The sequence below is a fragment of the Nerophis lumbriciformis genome, linkage group LG10 (assembly GCF_033978685.3).
Source record: "Nerophis lumbriciformis linkage group LG10, RoL_Nlum_v2.1, whole genome shotgun sequence".
NCBI lineage: Eukaryota > Metazoa > Chordata > Actinopteri > Syngnathiformes > Syngnathidae > Nerophis > Nerophis lumbriciformis.
This window is the reverse complement of record NC_084557.2, coordinates 54,478,192-54,493,809: the sequence shown is the minus strand read 5'-3', so window position 1 is coordinate 54,493,809 and position 15,618 is coordinate 54,478,192. Positions and strand designations below refer to the sequence as shown.

Sequence of the window (15,618 nt, the reverse complement as noted above, 5' to 3'; positions counted from 1 at the left end):
TTCGTTTTTGGAGCTGTCATTACACATTTATCAGTATTCACATTGGTCAGTAGGGGGCAGTAGGGCGTTTCTTCCCAATTGAATGCTATCACCTGCAGACCGGAAGTGTCTTGTCATTCTGATGAGCGCGACCAGTCTGTGAACAATTGAGACGTCCTGTGTGCTTTTTCCTCCTGTATAACAGGTTAGTTTTGGTGAATCAACTCCATCCATCCATCCATTTTCTACCGCTTATTCCCTTTGGGGTCGCGGGGGGCGCTGGAGCCTATCTCAGCTTATTTATATATATATATATATATATATATATATATATATATATATATATATATATATATATATATATATATATATATATATATATATAGCTAGAATTCACTGAAAGTCAAGTATTTCTTATATATATATATATCTTAACCACGCCCCTGACCACGCCCCCGCCCCCACCCCCCACCTCCCGAAATCGGAGGTCTCAAGGTTGGCAAGTATGGTGAAGCCCTCTGAGACACATTTTGATTGATTGATTGATTAATGGAATTTCTCCCAAATATTAGACCACCTTTTCTTTTTCCTTTTTCAAAAGCCGTTGTTTTTCTAAGATTATATATATATATATATATATATATATATATATATATATATATATAAAATTAATTTAAAAAAAAATATATAATGAATAATATATATATATATATATATATATGTATGTATGTGTGGGAAAAAAAATCACAAGACTATTTCATCTCTACAGGCCTATTTCATGAGGGGGGGTACCCTCAATCATCAGGAGATTTTTCTCATCATCTCCTGATGATTGAGGGTACCCCCCCTCATGAAACAGGCCTGTAGAGATGAAATAGTCTTGTGATTTTTTTTCCCACACATACATATATTGCGCTCTACTACGGTATCGAGCACTATTTTTTGGATAACCTTATTAAGACATATATATATATATATATATATATATATATATATATATATAATAATAAATATTAAAAAAAATATATATATATATGAATTTTATTTTTTGTTGTTTTTTTATTTTATTTTATTTATTTATTTTTATTGTCATTTCCACATTGACAACTGACTCTTGTTGTGGAAAAAATGTTTCAAAACAAAATGAAAGCCGAAATTAATGGTTAAAAACAATTGTTTTGATTGATGTGTTGATCTGAATAAAGGATGACCCTTCCTTTCTCAAAACCCGTTTTTGGTAATGAAAAAAATACTTCACATTTGAAAATAAAAAATAAAAATAACACTACAATATGAATCGTATTTGAATTCCCGCACTGACCCTAATAGCCCTTTTTTATGACTTTGGGAATGTTTTTCAAAGACAAAATAAAAGACTTTTGTTTTTAGAGAACCCTGAGTATAAAGTTGAGTTGTTTGTCTTAAACTTTGAATATAAAACATTGACTTGTTTGACTCTGCTCCATTAATGAATGAAAATATCCTAAAACTGGCGTCATAACTACTCCTCATTTTTCTAACTTGCTAACAACCAGGACCCCTTTTTCCTCCATGTGTGAATGACTAGAAGAAAAGCTCCGGTTTGTATGTATGAATGCTTGTCTATGTCTTTTTCCTCCTTTGTCTCAGGACAAATACTGATAGTAAATACTTTTTACTTAAGTGATTTTTACGTCATGCCAATAAATGTAGTCTTATTGTTGTCATTATTGTAGGAGCTGATCACAACTTTGTACATCGGCTTCTTGGGCCTCATCTTCTCATCCTACTTTGTCTACTTGGCCGAGAAGGACGCTGTTGACGAGGAGGGCAAGACGGGCTTCTCCAGCTATGCTGATGCCCTGTGGTGGGGCGTGGTAGGTCAACATGTCCCATAAAACTCTCCATGCATCGCACAATGCACATACACTATGTATACAGTATCACATATGTACACTATGTATACAGTATCACATATGTACACTATGTATACAGTATCACATATGTACAGTATGTATACACTATAGGCTTGTCCCAATACTAATATATTGGTACCGGTACCAAAATGTATTCCGATACTTTTCGATACTTTTCTAAATAAAGAGGACCACACAAAAAGACATTATTGGCTTTATTTTAACAAAAAAATGTTAGTGTACATGAAACATATGTTTATTATTGTCATTTAGTCCTTAAATAAAATGTTGAACATACTAGACAACTTGTCTTTTAGTAGTAAGTAAACAAACAAAGACTCCTAATTAGTCGTATGCAGTAACATATTGTGTCATTTATACGCCTATTATTTTGTACACATTATAAAGGACAAACTGTAAAAAAACATTATTAATCTACTCGTTCATTTACTGTTAATATCTGCTTATTTTCTGTTTTAACATGTTCTATCTACACTTCTGTTCAAATGTAATAATCACTTATTCTTCTCTTCTTTGATACTTGATATTAGTTTTGGATGATACCACACATTTAAGTATGGATGTGATACCAAGTAGTTACAGGATCATACATTGGTCATATTCAAAGTCCTCATGTGTCCAGGGACATATTTACTGACTTTATAAACATAATATACATTTTTGTTTTTAAAGAAAAATATTTTGTGACGATAAAAAATGATGATGTTGTTGCGCTTGTAACGCAAAAGCAAGACAACATGAAGTATCTTTTGACACACAAAAACGTGCGCCCCGTTGATTCCATATAAGACAAGAATAAAGACTCCTAACATCAAGCGGTCACAAGAAACCCCCACCTTTGGGTGAATCTCCTGCCGGTCACTTAAAGGGGCCGCACCGAATGACTCCCTCTTAACTGCATATATGAACGCTAAACATTGTTATGTGCACAATACAACAATGACTGTGAATAATGACCACAAAGTCAAGTAAACAGGTGTGGTGAATTATGTCCTTAAAGCAACCGCTACAATGTAATCATAGTAGTATCGACTAGATACGCTCTTGTACTTGGTATCATTACAGTGGATGTCAGGTGTAGATCCACTCATGGCATTTGTTTACATTGTGACGGTGGTGAGCTATTGTATCCTCCTACGCTGTGTAGTGAAGCATGTTTAGCTATTCCTCGTCCTCCAGTGATAATGCTACTTGCAAGGAGGCCAGGATCAGTGATTTAGAAGTGGCTAAAACACTGTGGATGGATGTTAGACGCTAGCTAGCTAGCCATGTGTTAAAGCAGCTCTTCCTGAGGGTGTTTCAGTGTTATACCTTCACCTTTATCTTTACTTTTTACACCAAAATGCGTCCATTCTCCCTTTTCTGTCTACACACTGTGTCTGCTTGTAAGTACTCTGTGTGTGTGCGCTGCCCAACATGCTCCTCTGCTCGTAAAACCAGCAATGTCACGACATGAAGACGCGCGTCATTACAAAAAAAAAAAAAAAAAAAAAAAAAAATATATATATATATATATATATATATATATATATATATATATATATATATATATATATATATATATATATATATATACATATATAAATAAATAGAGATTTGGTACTTTTCAAACAGAGTATAGTACTGTTTTTGATTCATTGGTACTAGAGATGTCCGAAAATGGCTTTTTTGCCGATATTCCGATATTTCATCCATCCATCCATCTTCTTCCGCTTATCCGAGGTCGGGTCGCGGGGGCAGCAGCCTAAGCAGGGAAGCCCAGACTTCCCTCTCCCCAGCCACTTCGTCCAGCTCCTCTCGGGGGATCCCGAGGCGTTCCCAGGCCAGCCGGGAGACATAGTCTTCCCAGCGTGTCCTGGGTCTTCCCCGTGGCCTCCTACCGGTCGGACGTGCCCTAAACACCTCCCTAGAGAGGCGTTCGGGTGGCATCCTGACCAGATGCCCGAATCACCTCATCTGGCTCCTCTCCATGTGGAGGAGCAGCGGCTTTACTTTGAGCTCCCCCCGAATGACAGAGCTTCTCACCCTATCTCTAAGGGAGAGCCCCGCCACTCGGCGGAGGAAACTCATTTGGGCCGCTTGTACCCGTGATCTTGTCCTTTCGGTCATGACCCAAAGCTCATGACCATAGGTGAGGATGGGAACGTAGATCGACCGGTAAATCGAGAGCTTTGCCTTCCGGCTCAGCTCCTTCTTCACCACAACGGATCGATACAGCGTCCGCATTACTGAAGACGCCGCACCGATCCGCCTGTCGATCTCACCATCCACTCTTCCCCCACTCGTGAACAAGACTCCGAGGTACTTGAACTCCTCCACTTGGGGCAGGGTCTCCTCCCCAACCCGGAGATGGCACTCCACCCTTTTCCAGGAGAGAACCATGGACTCGGACTTGGAGGTGCTGATTCTCATCCCAGTCGCTTCACACTCGGCTGCGAACCGATCCAGTGAGAGCTGAAGATCTTGGCCGGAGGAAGCCATCAGGACCACATCATCTGCAAATAGCAGAGACCTAATCCTGCAGCCACCAAACCAGATCCCCTCAACGCCTTGACTGCGCCTAGAAATTCTGTCCATAAAAGTTCAGAACAGAATGGGTGACAAAGGGCAACCTTGGCGGAGTCCAACCCTCACTGGAAACGTGTCCGACTTACTGCCGGCAATGCGGACCAAGCTCTGACACTGATCATACAGGGAGCGGACCGCCACAATCAGACAGTCCGATACCCCATACTCTCTGAGCACTCCCCACAGGACTTCCCGAGGGACACGGTCGAATGCCTTCTCCAAGTCCACAAAGCACATGTAGACTGGTTGGGCAAACTCCCATGCACCCTCAAGGACCCTGCCGAGAGTATAGAGCTGGTCCACAGTTCCACGACCAGGACCAAAACCACACTGTTCCTCTTGAATCCGAGGTTGGACTATCCGGCGTAGCCTCCTCTCCAGTACACCTGAATAGACCTTACCGGGAAGGCTGAGGAGTGTGATCCCACGATAGTTAGAACACACCCTCCGGTTCCCCTTCTTAAAGAGAGGAACCACCACCCCGGTCTGCCAATCCAGAGGTACCGCCCCCGATGTCCACGCGATTCCGATATTGTCCAACTCTTAATTACCGATTCAGATATCAAGCGATACCCATATATATTCATCCATTTCTACCGCTTATACCCATATATACAGTGGTGGAATGAACACATTATTATGCCTAATTTTGTTGTGATGCCCCGCTGGATGCATTAAACAATGTAACAAGGTTTTACAAAATAAATCAACTCAAGTTATGGAAAAAAAAGTGCCAACATGGCACTGCTATATTTATTATTGAAGTCACAAAGTGCATTAATTGTTTTAACATGCCTCAAAACAGCAGCTTGGAATTTGGGACATGAGGAGGTTGAGGTGGGCGGGGTGGGGGGGGGTGTATATTGTAGCGTCTCGGAAGAGTTAGTGCTGCAAGGGTTTCTGGGCATTTGTTCTGTTGTGTTTATGTTGTGTTACGGTGCGGATGTTCTCCCGAAATGTGTTTGTCATTCTTGTTTGGTGTGGGTTCACAGTGTGGCGCATATTTGTAACAGTGTTAAACTTGTTTATACGGCCACCCTCAGTGTGACCTGTATGGCTGTTGACCAAGTATGCCTTGCATTCACTTGTGTGTGTGTGAAAAGTCGTAGATATTATGTGACTGGGCCGGCACGCAAAGGCAGTGCCTTTAAGGTTTATTGGCGCTCTGTACTTCTCCCTACGTCCGTGTACACAGCGGCCTTTTAAAAAGCCATACATTTTACTTTTTGAAACCCATACCGATAATTTCCGATATTACATTTTAAAGCATTTATCGGCCGATAACATCGGCAGTCCGATATGATTGGACATCCCTAATTAGTACTTTACTAGTACCGGTACAACCCGAATACAGTATAAGGAAAAATGTGTTTTTGCACGTGTAAAGTATTGGTAGTGCACTTTGCCACTTGGGCTTCCTTACATGTGGTGCATGTGGGAAGTACGCTCTCCTACTCCAAAGAGCGTGTGGTGATGCCTTTCCCGAGTTTCCAAGCAGTTAATAAAACATTTGAATGCAAAGCGGCTGTAATGAGGAAGCGATGGCGGTCTCAATGGGGAAGGTAATAAACCTTTTCACCTCCGGGCTCTTTGCCTCCTCGGACTGTAACATATAAAGTGTGGCTTCTCTTAATTAAAACTTGAATTGTGCCTTTCTGGAGGTGGTCGCGGTGCCCTCTGCTCCCCACAACAAGCTCTCGTTTGTGTCCTCCTGCTCACAACAAGCGTGACAAAAGAGCGGGGATTTGCACTTGTGTTGTTGTGCTGAGACTGTAAACTGGAGAGTTGTTCTGTTCCAGTAGAATGAGTCTAGTGTGAGTGCTCCAAGGAATGTGAGCGCGCCGAGTCTTGGCACGAGTCTCCTGGCCGGGGTGTGCAGGTGTGGGACACAGCTGGAGGATTAGATCACATTCCCCTTCTTTCTTTCACTCTCACCCCCACTTTTTCTTCCTCACACTCTTGATGATTCAACCCTCTTCTGAAAGACGTTCACCTCCACAATCCAGACCACATTCTAAACCCTTAGAGTAGTCCGTGTACAGCTTCAATCGCTGTATGCACGTCATTCAGTAGCTGGGAACACAGGTGAGTAGGAAGAGGAAACAGAACACACAGCTTTTATTGTGGAAGTCAGTTGGGATTTTGCAGGCGTTTGCTGTCTTTCAACAAGTTGCAGCAAAAGTTGCAGAGTTTTTAATAACATTTTTAATAACATTGAATGGATTGGTGATTTTAGGAATTGGCTCTCAAGTTCCTTGCGACCTTGACCACAAAAGCATAGCTGGTTTGAATTGATTTTCAACGTGCATAAAGTTACAATGTGGTACAGCACATTTTTACACTTTCTTAAAACCATACTTGCCAACCCGCCCGGATTTTCCGGGAGACTCCCGAAATTCAGCGCCTCTCCCGAAAACCTCCCGGGACAAATTTTCTCCCGAAAATCTCCCGAAATTCAGCCGGAGCTGGAGGCCACGCCCCCTCCAGCTCCATGCGGACCTGAGTGACGTGTTGACAGCCTGTTGTACATGCACATGTGACCCACCCATAATGTGTCACAGTTTTGTGTTGATTTATTTATTTTATTTTGTGGTTTGAATTTGTTTTTGGAGCTGTCATTACACATGTATCAGTATTCACATTGGTCAGTAGGTGGCAGTAGGGCGTTTCTTCCCAATTGAATGCTATCACCTGCAGACCGGAAGTGTCTTGTCATTCTGATGAGCGCGACCAGTCTGTGAACAATTGAAACGTACTGTGTGCTTTTTCCTCCTGTATAACAGGTTAGTTTTGGTGAATCAACTCACTGAATAATATCCATGTGATCTTTATAAGTTTAAGTACACATTCTGATGGTGGAGCCTAACTCTAAAGTGTTTGTGAGTTGTAGTTTGTATTTGTGAATGAATCCAGTGCACAGCTGCAGTAATCAATACAAAAAGGCTACGCGAGTGCGCAATGTTTATATAGGAACTTCTGATCCTAATTCAGACTCCCAAATTAGAGCTCCCGTTTTCTTATTGATTTTATAATGTATATTTGTATAATGTGTGTGTTCTGAAATAGTGACAGAGAATAGAACAAGGATGGACAATTCAACCCTTAACTCAACAATGAGTAGAGGAGTGTTATGTGTGTGTATATGTGTAAATAAATGAACACTGAAATTCAAGTATTTATTTAATTTATTTATATATATATATATATATATATATATATATATATATATATATATATATCTTAACCACGCCCCCAACCACGCCCCCGCCCCACCCCTGACCACGCCCCCCGCCCCCCACCCCCCACCTCCCGAAATCGGAGGTCTCAAGGTTGGCAAGTATGTCTTAAAACAACGAAAAGGAGTCTGAAGAAGCAGAACTTAAACCCTGCGCCTCTCGGGCCACATGCGGCTCTTTAGCGCCTGGAGCTTTTTCAAAATTGTATGAAAACAGAAAAATATATTTTTTGTTTGAATATGTTTTCTGTAGGAGAACAAAGATGACACAAACCTTCCTAATGGTTAAAAATCCCTCTGTATCAAATTGAAATGACAACATGATTATGTTTAGATGCTGTTCTTCTGTCTTCTCCATGCAGGTGACGGTGACCACCATCGGCTACGGAGACAAGATCCCTCAGACGTGGGTCGGCAAGGCCATCGCCTCCTGCTTCAGCGTCTTCGCCATCTCCTTCTTTGCTCTGCCGGCTGTAAGTTTCTCTGGACTCCTGTTTGATTTCATTGTGTTTTGACTAAGTGTTGTTGATACAAGCTGAGCGGGTGTGTTTAGGGTATCCTGGGTTCAGGCTTTGCCCTGAAGGTGCAACAGAAGCAGAGACAGAAACACTTCAATAGACAAATCCCTGCTGCGGCTTGTCTCATCCAGGTGAGCCATTTTAGCATTCAGCATATATTTGTGTTTTATTATGATTTCTGTACGAGGACAAACATGACACGAATCTTCCTAATTGTTAGAAATGCCACTCTTTATATTCAACATGCTTCACTGAGGAGACTATTTGGCGAGCACCGTTTTGTCCTCATTTCAGCAGCCCTTGAACTCACCGTAGTTTGGTGACACGCACAACTTTCTCCAACGCTGCCACAGAAAGACGTGTTTTATGCCACTCCTTTGTCTCATTTTGTCCACCAAACGTTTTATGCTGTGCATGAATGCACAAAGGTGAGTTTTGTTGATGTTATTGACTTGTTGGAGTGCTAATCAGGCATATTCGGTCGGTGCATGACTGCAAGCTAATCACTGCTAACATGCCATTTAGGCTAGCTGTATGTACATATTGCATCATTATGTCTCGTTTATTTGAGCTCATTTAATGTCCTTTACTTATGTCATCATGACTCATGACAATATCTATATCTAACATTGGCTGCATTTTTCATAGTTGTTTGTGTGCCATGTTGTTCCAGACCACAGCAAATGTCAAAGTGTCACTTTTCCTCTATCTGTCATCAAACTCTTAAAGTAGACCTATGAGGAATTTCGTCGGTTCTGACTTATAAATGTTGTTACAATGTTGGATGTGCACTTTGGCATGAGATTATACTCAGTTTTGGATGCTTCTGTTTGCGGGGTTTTGCAGTCTGGCTATGATGCAACGTTGTTGCGAGGTTTACCTAATGTTGTAGCCGGTGAATCTATATTATGTTTATGAAGTTTATTTTTGAGCGTGTCTGGGAAAAAAAATGGCGGTGGCGACTCCAAGATTTAAATTTAAACAGTATACATTTTCAAAAGATAAACTATGATACTTTTGGATTCAGGAGGAACAGTGTGGTTTTCGTCCTGGTCGTGGAACTGTGGACCAGCTCTATACTCTCGGCAGGGTCCTTGAGGTTGCATGGGAGTTTGCCCAACCAGTCTACATGTGCTTTGTGGACTTGGAGAAGGCATTCGACCGTGTCCCTCGGGAAGTCCTGTGGGGAGTGCTCAGAGAGTATGGGGTATCGGACTGTCTGATTGTGGCAGTCCGCTCCCTGTATGATCAGTGCCAGAGCTTGGTCCGCATTGCCGGCAGTAAGTCAGACACGTTTCCAGTGAGGGTTGGACTCCGCCAAGGCTGCCCTTTGTCACCCATTCTGTTCATAACTTTTATGGACAGAATTTCTAGGCGCAGTCAAGGCGTTGAGGGGATCCGGTTTGGTGGCTGCAGGATTAGGTCTCTGCTTTTTGCAGATGATTTGGTCCTGATGGCTTCATCTGGCCAGGATCTTCAGCTCTCACTGGATCGGTTTGCAGCTGAGTGTGACGCGACTGGGATGAGAATCAGCACCTCCAAGTCCGAGTCCATGGTTCTCGCCCGGAAAAGGGTGGAGTGCCATCTCTGGGTTGGGGAGGAGATCTTGCCCCAAGTGGAGGAGTTCAAGTACCTCGGAGTCTTGTTCACGAGTGAGGGAAGAGTGGATCGTGAGATCGACAGGCGGATCGGTGCGGCGTCTTCAGTAATGCGGACGCTGTATCGATCCGTTGTGGTGAAGAAGGAGCTGAGCCGGAAGGCAAAGCTCTCAATTTACCGGTTGATCTACGTTCCCATCCTCACCTATGGTCATGAGCTTTGGGTTATGACCGAAAGGACAAGATCACGGGTACAAGCGGCCGAAATGAGTTTCCTCCGCCGGGTGGCAGGTCTCTCCCTTAGAGATAGGGTGAGAAGCTCTGTCATCCGGGGGGAGCTCAAAGTAAAGCCGCTGCTCCTCCACATGGAGAGGAGCCAGATGAGGTGGTTCGGGCATCTGGTCAGGATGCCACCCGAGCGCCTCCCTAGGGAGGTGTTTAGGGCATGTCCGACCGGTAGGAGGCCACGAGGAAGACCCAGGACACGTTGGGAAGACTATGTCTCCCGGCTGGCCTGGGAACGCCTCGGGATCTCCCGGGAGGAGCTGGACGAAGTGGCTGGGGAGAGGGAAGTCTGGGCTTCCCTGCTTAGGCTGCTGCCCCCGCGACCCGACCTCGGATAAGCGGAAGAAGATGGATGGATGGATGGATGGAAACTATGATACTTTTGGAGAGGGTGTTTTCATTTGCAATCTCGTAATGCCTCCAGAATCGAGCGTATTTCAGACTGACTCAAAAACTGGTTATAAAAGTGACTGTGGAGCAAAAATGTATGCACAATTTAAATCAAAGCATGTCCAATGCATATTATCGAGACCAAAGGGAAGTGTAGGAAGTGAATACTCTACAGGAAGTGTTTGAAATGCCATTTTATCACAACTGATTGTCATGCAAGTAACCTTTGGTGATAGTAATGATCTGAAAACAACTACACACCTTTGATGGGTACCGCTGTCAACCTTCAGTTCTCTTTTACTCTTGAGAAAGTATAAACACAGAACAACACTTGCAAAAGGCATTTGAGCGAGCACCTCCACCAATAAGTAACCATCCTCAACATCTTCTACTTCATTCCTCTGCAGGATCACTTTGGTTAGCTGTCCCAGTTGTATTACAATTCTGTCCCCAGGATGTTCTCTGCCTTCACATTTTAGGTCCAAGAGTTCCCTGCATAGTTTTTTTTTAAAACGCTGTGTGTTTTTCCAGACACTGTGGCGGTGCTACGCGGCAGAGAAACCCAACGGCTGTTTGGCGACGTGGAAAATGTACGTGCTAACCCCCGAGGCCATCGCTGCCGCGGAAGCGGACATCTCCAGTGCAACCATCAGGAAGCTCAACATCTCGGTAATCCTTCAATCTTTACACGCTTTGCACAGACTCACTTGTTTTGGAATATTGTGGGAAAAACATCTTTTAAAAGTCTACTACAATATAAAAACAGACTATTTATTGATGTTTGGCAGTAATATCAATCCCTAAAACTTGTTCTTCAGCACCAAATTTGAGAAAAAAAAAAACAATTTCCTTCACTTGTTTGTTACACTTTTGAGAGAAGAGCCACTCAAATGCTCACTTTAAGACGTCATGAAGAAAAAAAACTCCTTTTCTCATGTTGTCAGGTTCAAACACTGATGACATCTATTAAACAGACAAGAAGCAAGGAATCATGCAGAGACAGTTACATTTTGCTCAATGAGGAGAGACGTTCAATCAATCAATCAATCAATCTTTATTTATATAGCCCTAAATCACAAGTGTCTCAAAGGGCTGCACAAGCCACAACGACATCCTCGGTACAAAGCCCACATACGGGCAAGGAAAAACTCACCCCAGTGGGACGTCGATGTGAATGACTATGAGAAACCTTGGAGAGGACCGCATATGTGGGTAACCCCCGCCCCCTCTAGGGGAGACCGAAAGCAATGGATGTCGAGTGGGTCTGACATAATATTGTGAGAGTCCAGTCCATAGTGGATCCAACATAATAGTAAGAGTCCAGTCCATAGTGGGGCCAGCAGGACACCATCCCGAGCGGAGACGGGTCAGCAGCGTAGAGATGTTCCCAGCCGATGCACAGGCGAGCGGTCCACCCCGGGTCCCGACTCTGGACAGCCAGCACTTCATCCATGGCCACCGGACCTGTGCCCCCCCCCCCCTCAAGGAAAAGGGGAGCAGAGGAGAAAAGAAAAGAAACGGCAGATCAACTGGTCTAACAGGGGGGCTATTTAAAGGCTAGAGTATACAAATGAGTTTTAAGATGGGACTTAAATGCTTCTACTGAGGTAGCATCTCTAATTGTTACCGGGAGGGCATTCCATAGTACTGGAGCCCCAATAGAAAACGCTCTATAGCCCGCAGACTTTTTTTGGGCTCTGGGAATCACTAATAAGCCGGAGTTCTTTGAACGCAGATTTCTTGCCGGGACATATGGTACAATGCAATCGACAAGATAGGACGGAGCTAGACCGTGTAGTATTTTATACGTAAGTAGTAAAACCTTAAAGTCACTTCTTAAGTGCACAGGAAGCCAGTGCAGGTGAGCCAGTATAGGCGTAATATGATCAAACTTTCTTGTTCTTGTCAAAAATTGTTGGGCTGTGCTCTAGTTACAGATCCAAACTACGTTCTAAAATCCTGCCCACGTGCTCCTCCTCTATTTATTTGGGAGGTCCCTGGTTACATCACTGAGGCTGCCGCTGAAGGAAGGGGGGTAATCTCAGCAGCCCCAGTTAAACACAATATATGACTATTCATGAAATGCAAATGTGCCGACACTCGTGATATCGCCCTGTCTCTGCTCTGTCTGCGTCACGACACTCGATGTTCGCCCTTGGCAGTCAGCAGGCCGATTCTGGAAACAAACACTGATGCGAGAAGACTCGCTTTGCACAGATAGAAAAGTACAACTTCAGCACAATTGATAATAACTATAGCAACGGCCTTTAAGCATAAGAGTTGTGTGATAACTTACACATAATTATTCTAACAAAAAACAGCTGATGGGACGTATCTCTGTCTCCTTGTGTTGATGTTGTGTGCAGGAAGTGTGTCAGTGTTGTTATAGGAGGCCATATTGTCACTTCCTGGCTGGACTAGCATGTTTAGCACACATTGTTTATTTATTTATTTATTTATTTATGTACAGACAGACATCATTTTGTATGACATGATTGTTTCTTTTGTTAATATCAGAGTCCGGCCTGCAAAAAGGTCATCCCTACAAGCACACAGCTTATGGACACTTCAAATATACATCATCATGTCATATACAGTACAAAAAACTACTCACCAAATATCAATTTACAATGTCATAGCAACATGTTGGCTTTTATCGAGAAGGAATCTTTAAATCCACCAAATCAGTCTCAATATTCTGTTATTCAAACGTGATGAAAGGTTGCATCTTCAAGATAATCTCATCACACACACTGAGGTCAACACCAAAATGATGATGATTCCTCAGCCATGAGGGTGCGTTCGATACACCAAACATTACGTGGTGATACATTTTGTTTAAAACACTTTTTAAAGAATAGATTTTGTCTGCTCGTGCCGTTCACCACAATATTAGCTGTGTTGCACCTCGGCCGTGCAACATAAGAGAGCGAGTGAAGTTCCCACCAACACACACACACACACACACACACACACACACACACACACGGGACCCCTCCTCCCCTTGTGACTGCAGCAGGATGACTCGATGTCTTTGTCTGGCGCGCACAAAGACTCAGTCAGTTGAGATGATGTCATCGCTGCCTTTCTCATGGGAGTAAAGCTTTGTGTAGCCAAAGAACAACAACAAATCTTTGTGTAGCGTTGCAGCCGCACGTTCGCAATATAGGTGGACGCGCTGCTTTCTGTCGCCACATGTGACTTTTTGTCCACTTTTACACTTTCCTTGCCCCATTTTCATTCTCATTTGCATCTTTATCTCCTTGACATGTCCTTCATCCCTTCATTTGCCATCCAACTCTGCTCTTAACGACTCACCCAAAGTGTTTTCTAGCTTCCAATAATTGAGGTTCTGCATACATTGAAGGCTTTTGAATTTTCAGCTCCACTCGGTCGGGTCAGTGGAAACTCACAGAGTAGCTTTGGAGTCTGATCTCAGTACAATTTTGTAGGCTTTTACACACAAAAATATGTATACATATATTTTTTATTTACTTGAAATTGGCCATTTTATTTAAGGTGCCCCCCCTTTCATTTTTCCTTACTTAAACAAATAAATAAATCAATAAGCCTCTGTTCATACTTGAAAGTACACCAAATTGACAATGTGAGAAAGAGTTTAGAAATATCTGCACATTTATTTAAAATGAAAAAAAACAACACAGTTTATCTATTATATAATTGTGCCCCGTTTATTTTTGTTGATTGGTTTCGAACATGACCACGGTGAATAAGTCAGTATTTATAAATGCAATATTTTCAAAATAAAGAAATACATACATTTGTTCAACATTCTGAGAGCCGTCCAGACATTGGCTGCTTGAGGCTGAGCCAATCAGCTCTAGTGGTCAACACTACTCTGGTGTTGATATTTCTAGTTGATTTAGTGAGTTGAATGCTTGATTTAAGATCAAATAGTAGAATAAATATTCATATATCTGCAAGAAATCCACAATGTGGTGAAACTGCAATATTTGACATGATGGGGATGCCTGTGGGCTGTGGCTATGATTTTTGTTTTTTTTATTAAATAAATCCAATAACTTTTGAATAATTAAAAAAAAACTGTTTTTGTAGTATTTTGTTTTGTGGGCAGAAATGTTTATTTAATGTAAATTAATTATTATTTAATAGAAGCTTTATTTATTTATTTTTTCTAATAAAGTTGTTTTTATCGTCCCCCCCACACACACATGTAAAGCGACTTTGGGTATTTAGAAAAGCGCTATATAAATCCCAGGTATTATTATTATTATTATTAGAAGTGGAACTCTTTGGACAACTCACGATTCCATCCAATTCCTAGTTTTGGGCTGACAATTCGATTTATAAACAATTCAACATGAATCTGAATTCAAACCAATTATCGCAATGTATTATTTGGTGTACTAGTGATCATAAAACCTTCTCAAAACGGGTAACAAAACCTCCTTTTGGTAGCTGAGGTATGATGTACAGGGACTGTGGGTAACCATGAAGATGGCCTAAAACATATTTGAAAAAATTTCTTCCTTTAAAAAAAAAATATATTGTCGATTTTTTTTAAACCAAAACATTGATTTCCAATCAAAATTTTAAAAAATTCCGATTTGGATGTGAATTGATTTTTTGAAGCATTTCTAATAATTATATATTATTATTATGTTATGTTATATATATTGTACAATTATTTTTTATAAAACCTTGTTTTGGACATGCTGTTATAAATAAATAAATATATATATATACTGTATATATATATGCTGTTATATATATATATATACACACATATATATATATATATATATATATATACACATGATATATATGTATGTATATACACATTATGTATATGTGTGTATGTATATGTATATATTGATGTACAGTATGTATGTATACATGTATGTATGTATATAAAATACAAAACCGATAAAAACACACTACGTAATATGAATATGTTATCTTTTTAGTGGGATGTGGTGAATTAATCAATTAATGGTTTTGTGGTTTATCTTTTTGTAGAAATTCTCAAGTGATGTGTTTGGATTGATCATTGCTTCTGTTCAAGCAGAATAAAAAGTCCACATAGTCACCAAGGCAGCTACATAATAGGAGACTTAGAGTAGAACACATCCTCCCTACAGGAACCA

At 41.5% G+C, this 15,618-nt stretch overlaps 1 protein-coding gene across 1 annotated transcript in view; it reads left to right on the top strand.

Annotated features, from left to right (window-relative positions):
• The window catches only part of kcnq1.2 (potassium voltage-gated channel, KQT-like subfamily, member 1.2), a 413,878-nt gene that overhangs the window by 66,125 nt on the left and 332,135 nt on the right, over positions 1-15,618 (top strand). Inside the window, exons 7-10 of the mRNA XM_061969396.2 lie at positions 1,695-1,835; positions 8,061-8,171; positions 8,252-8,347; positions 11,021-11,158. Coding sequence (XP_061825380.2) covers positions 1,695-1,835; positions 8,061-8,171; positions 8,252-8,347; positions 11,021-11,158 — 486 coding nt within the window. The remainder of the gene's footprint in view (positions 1-1,694; positions 1,836-8,060; positions 8,172-8,251; positions 8,348-11,020; positions 11,159-15,618) is intronic.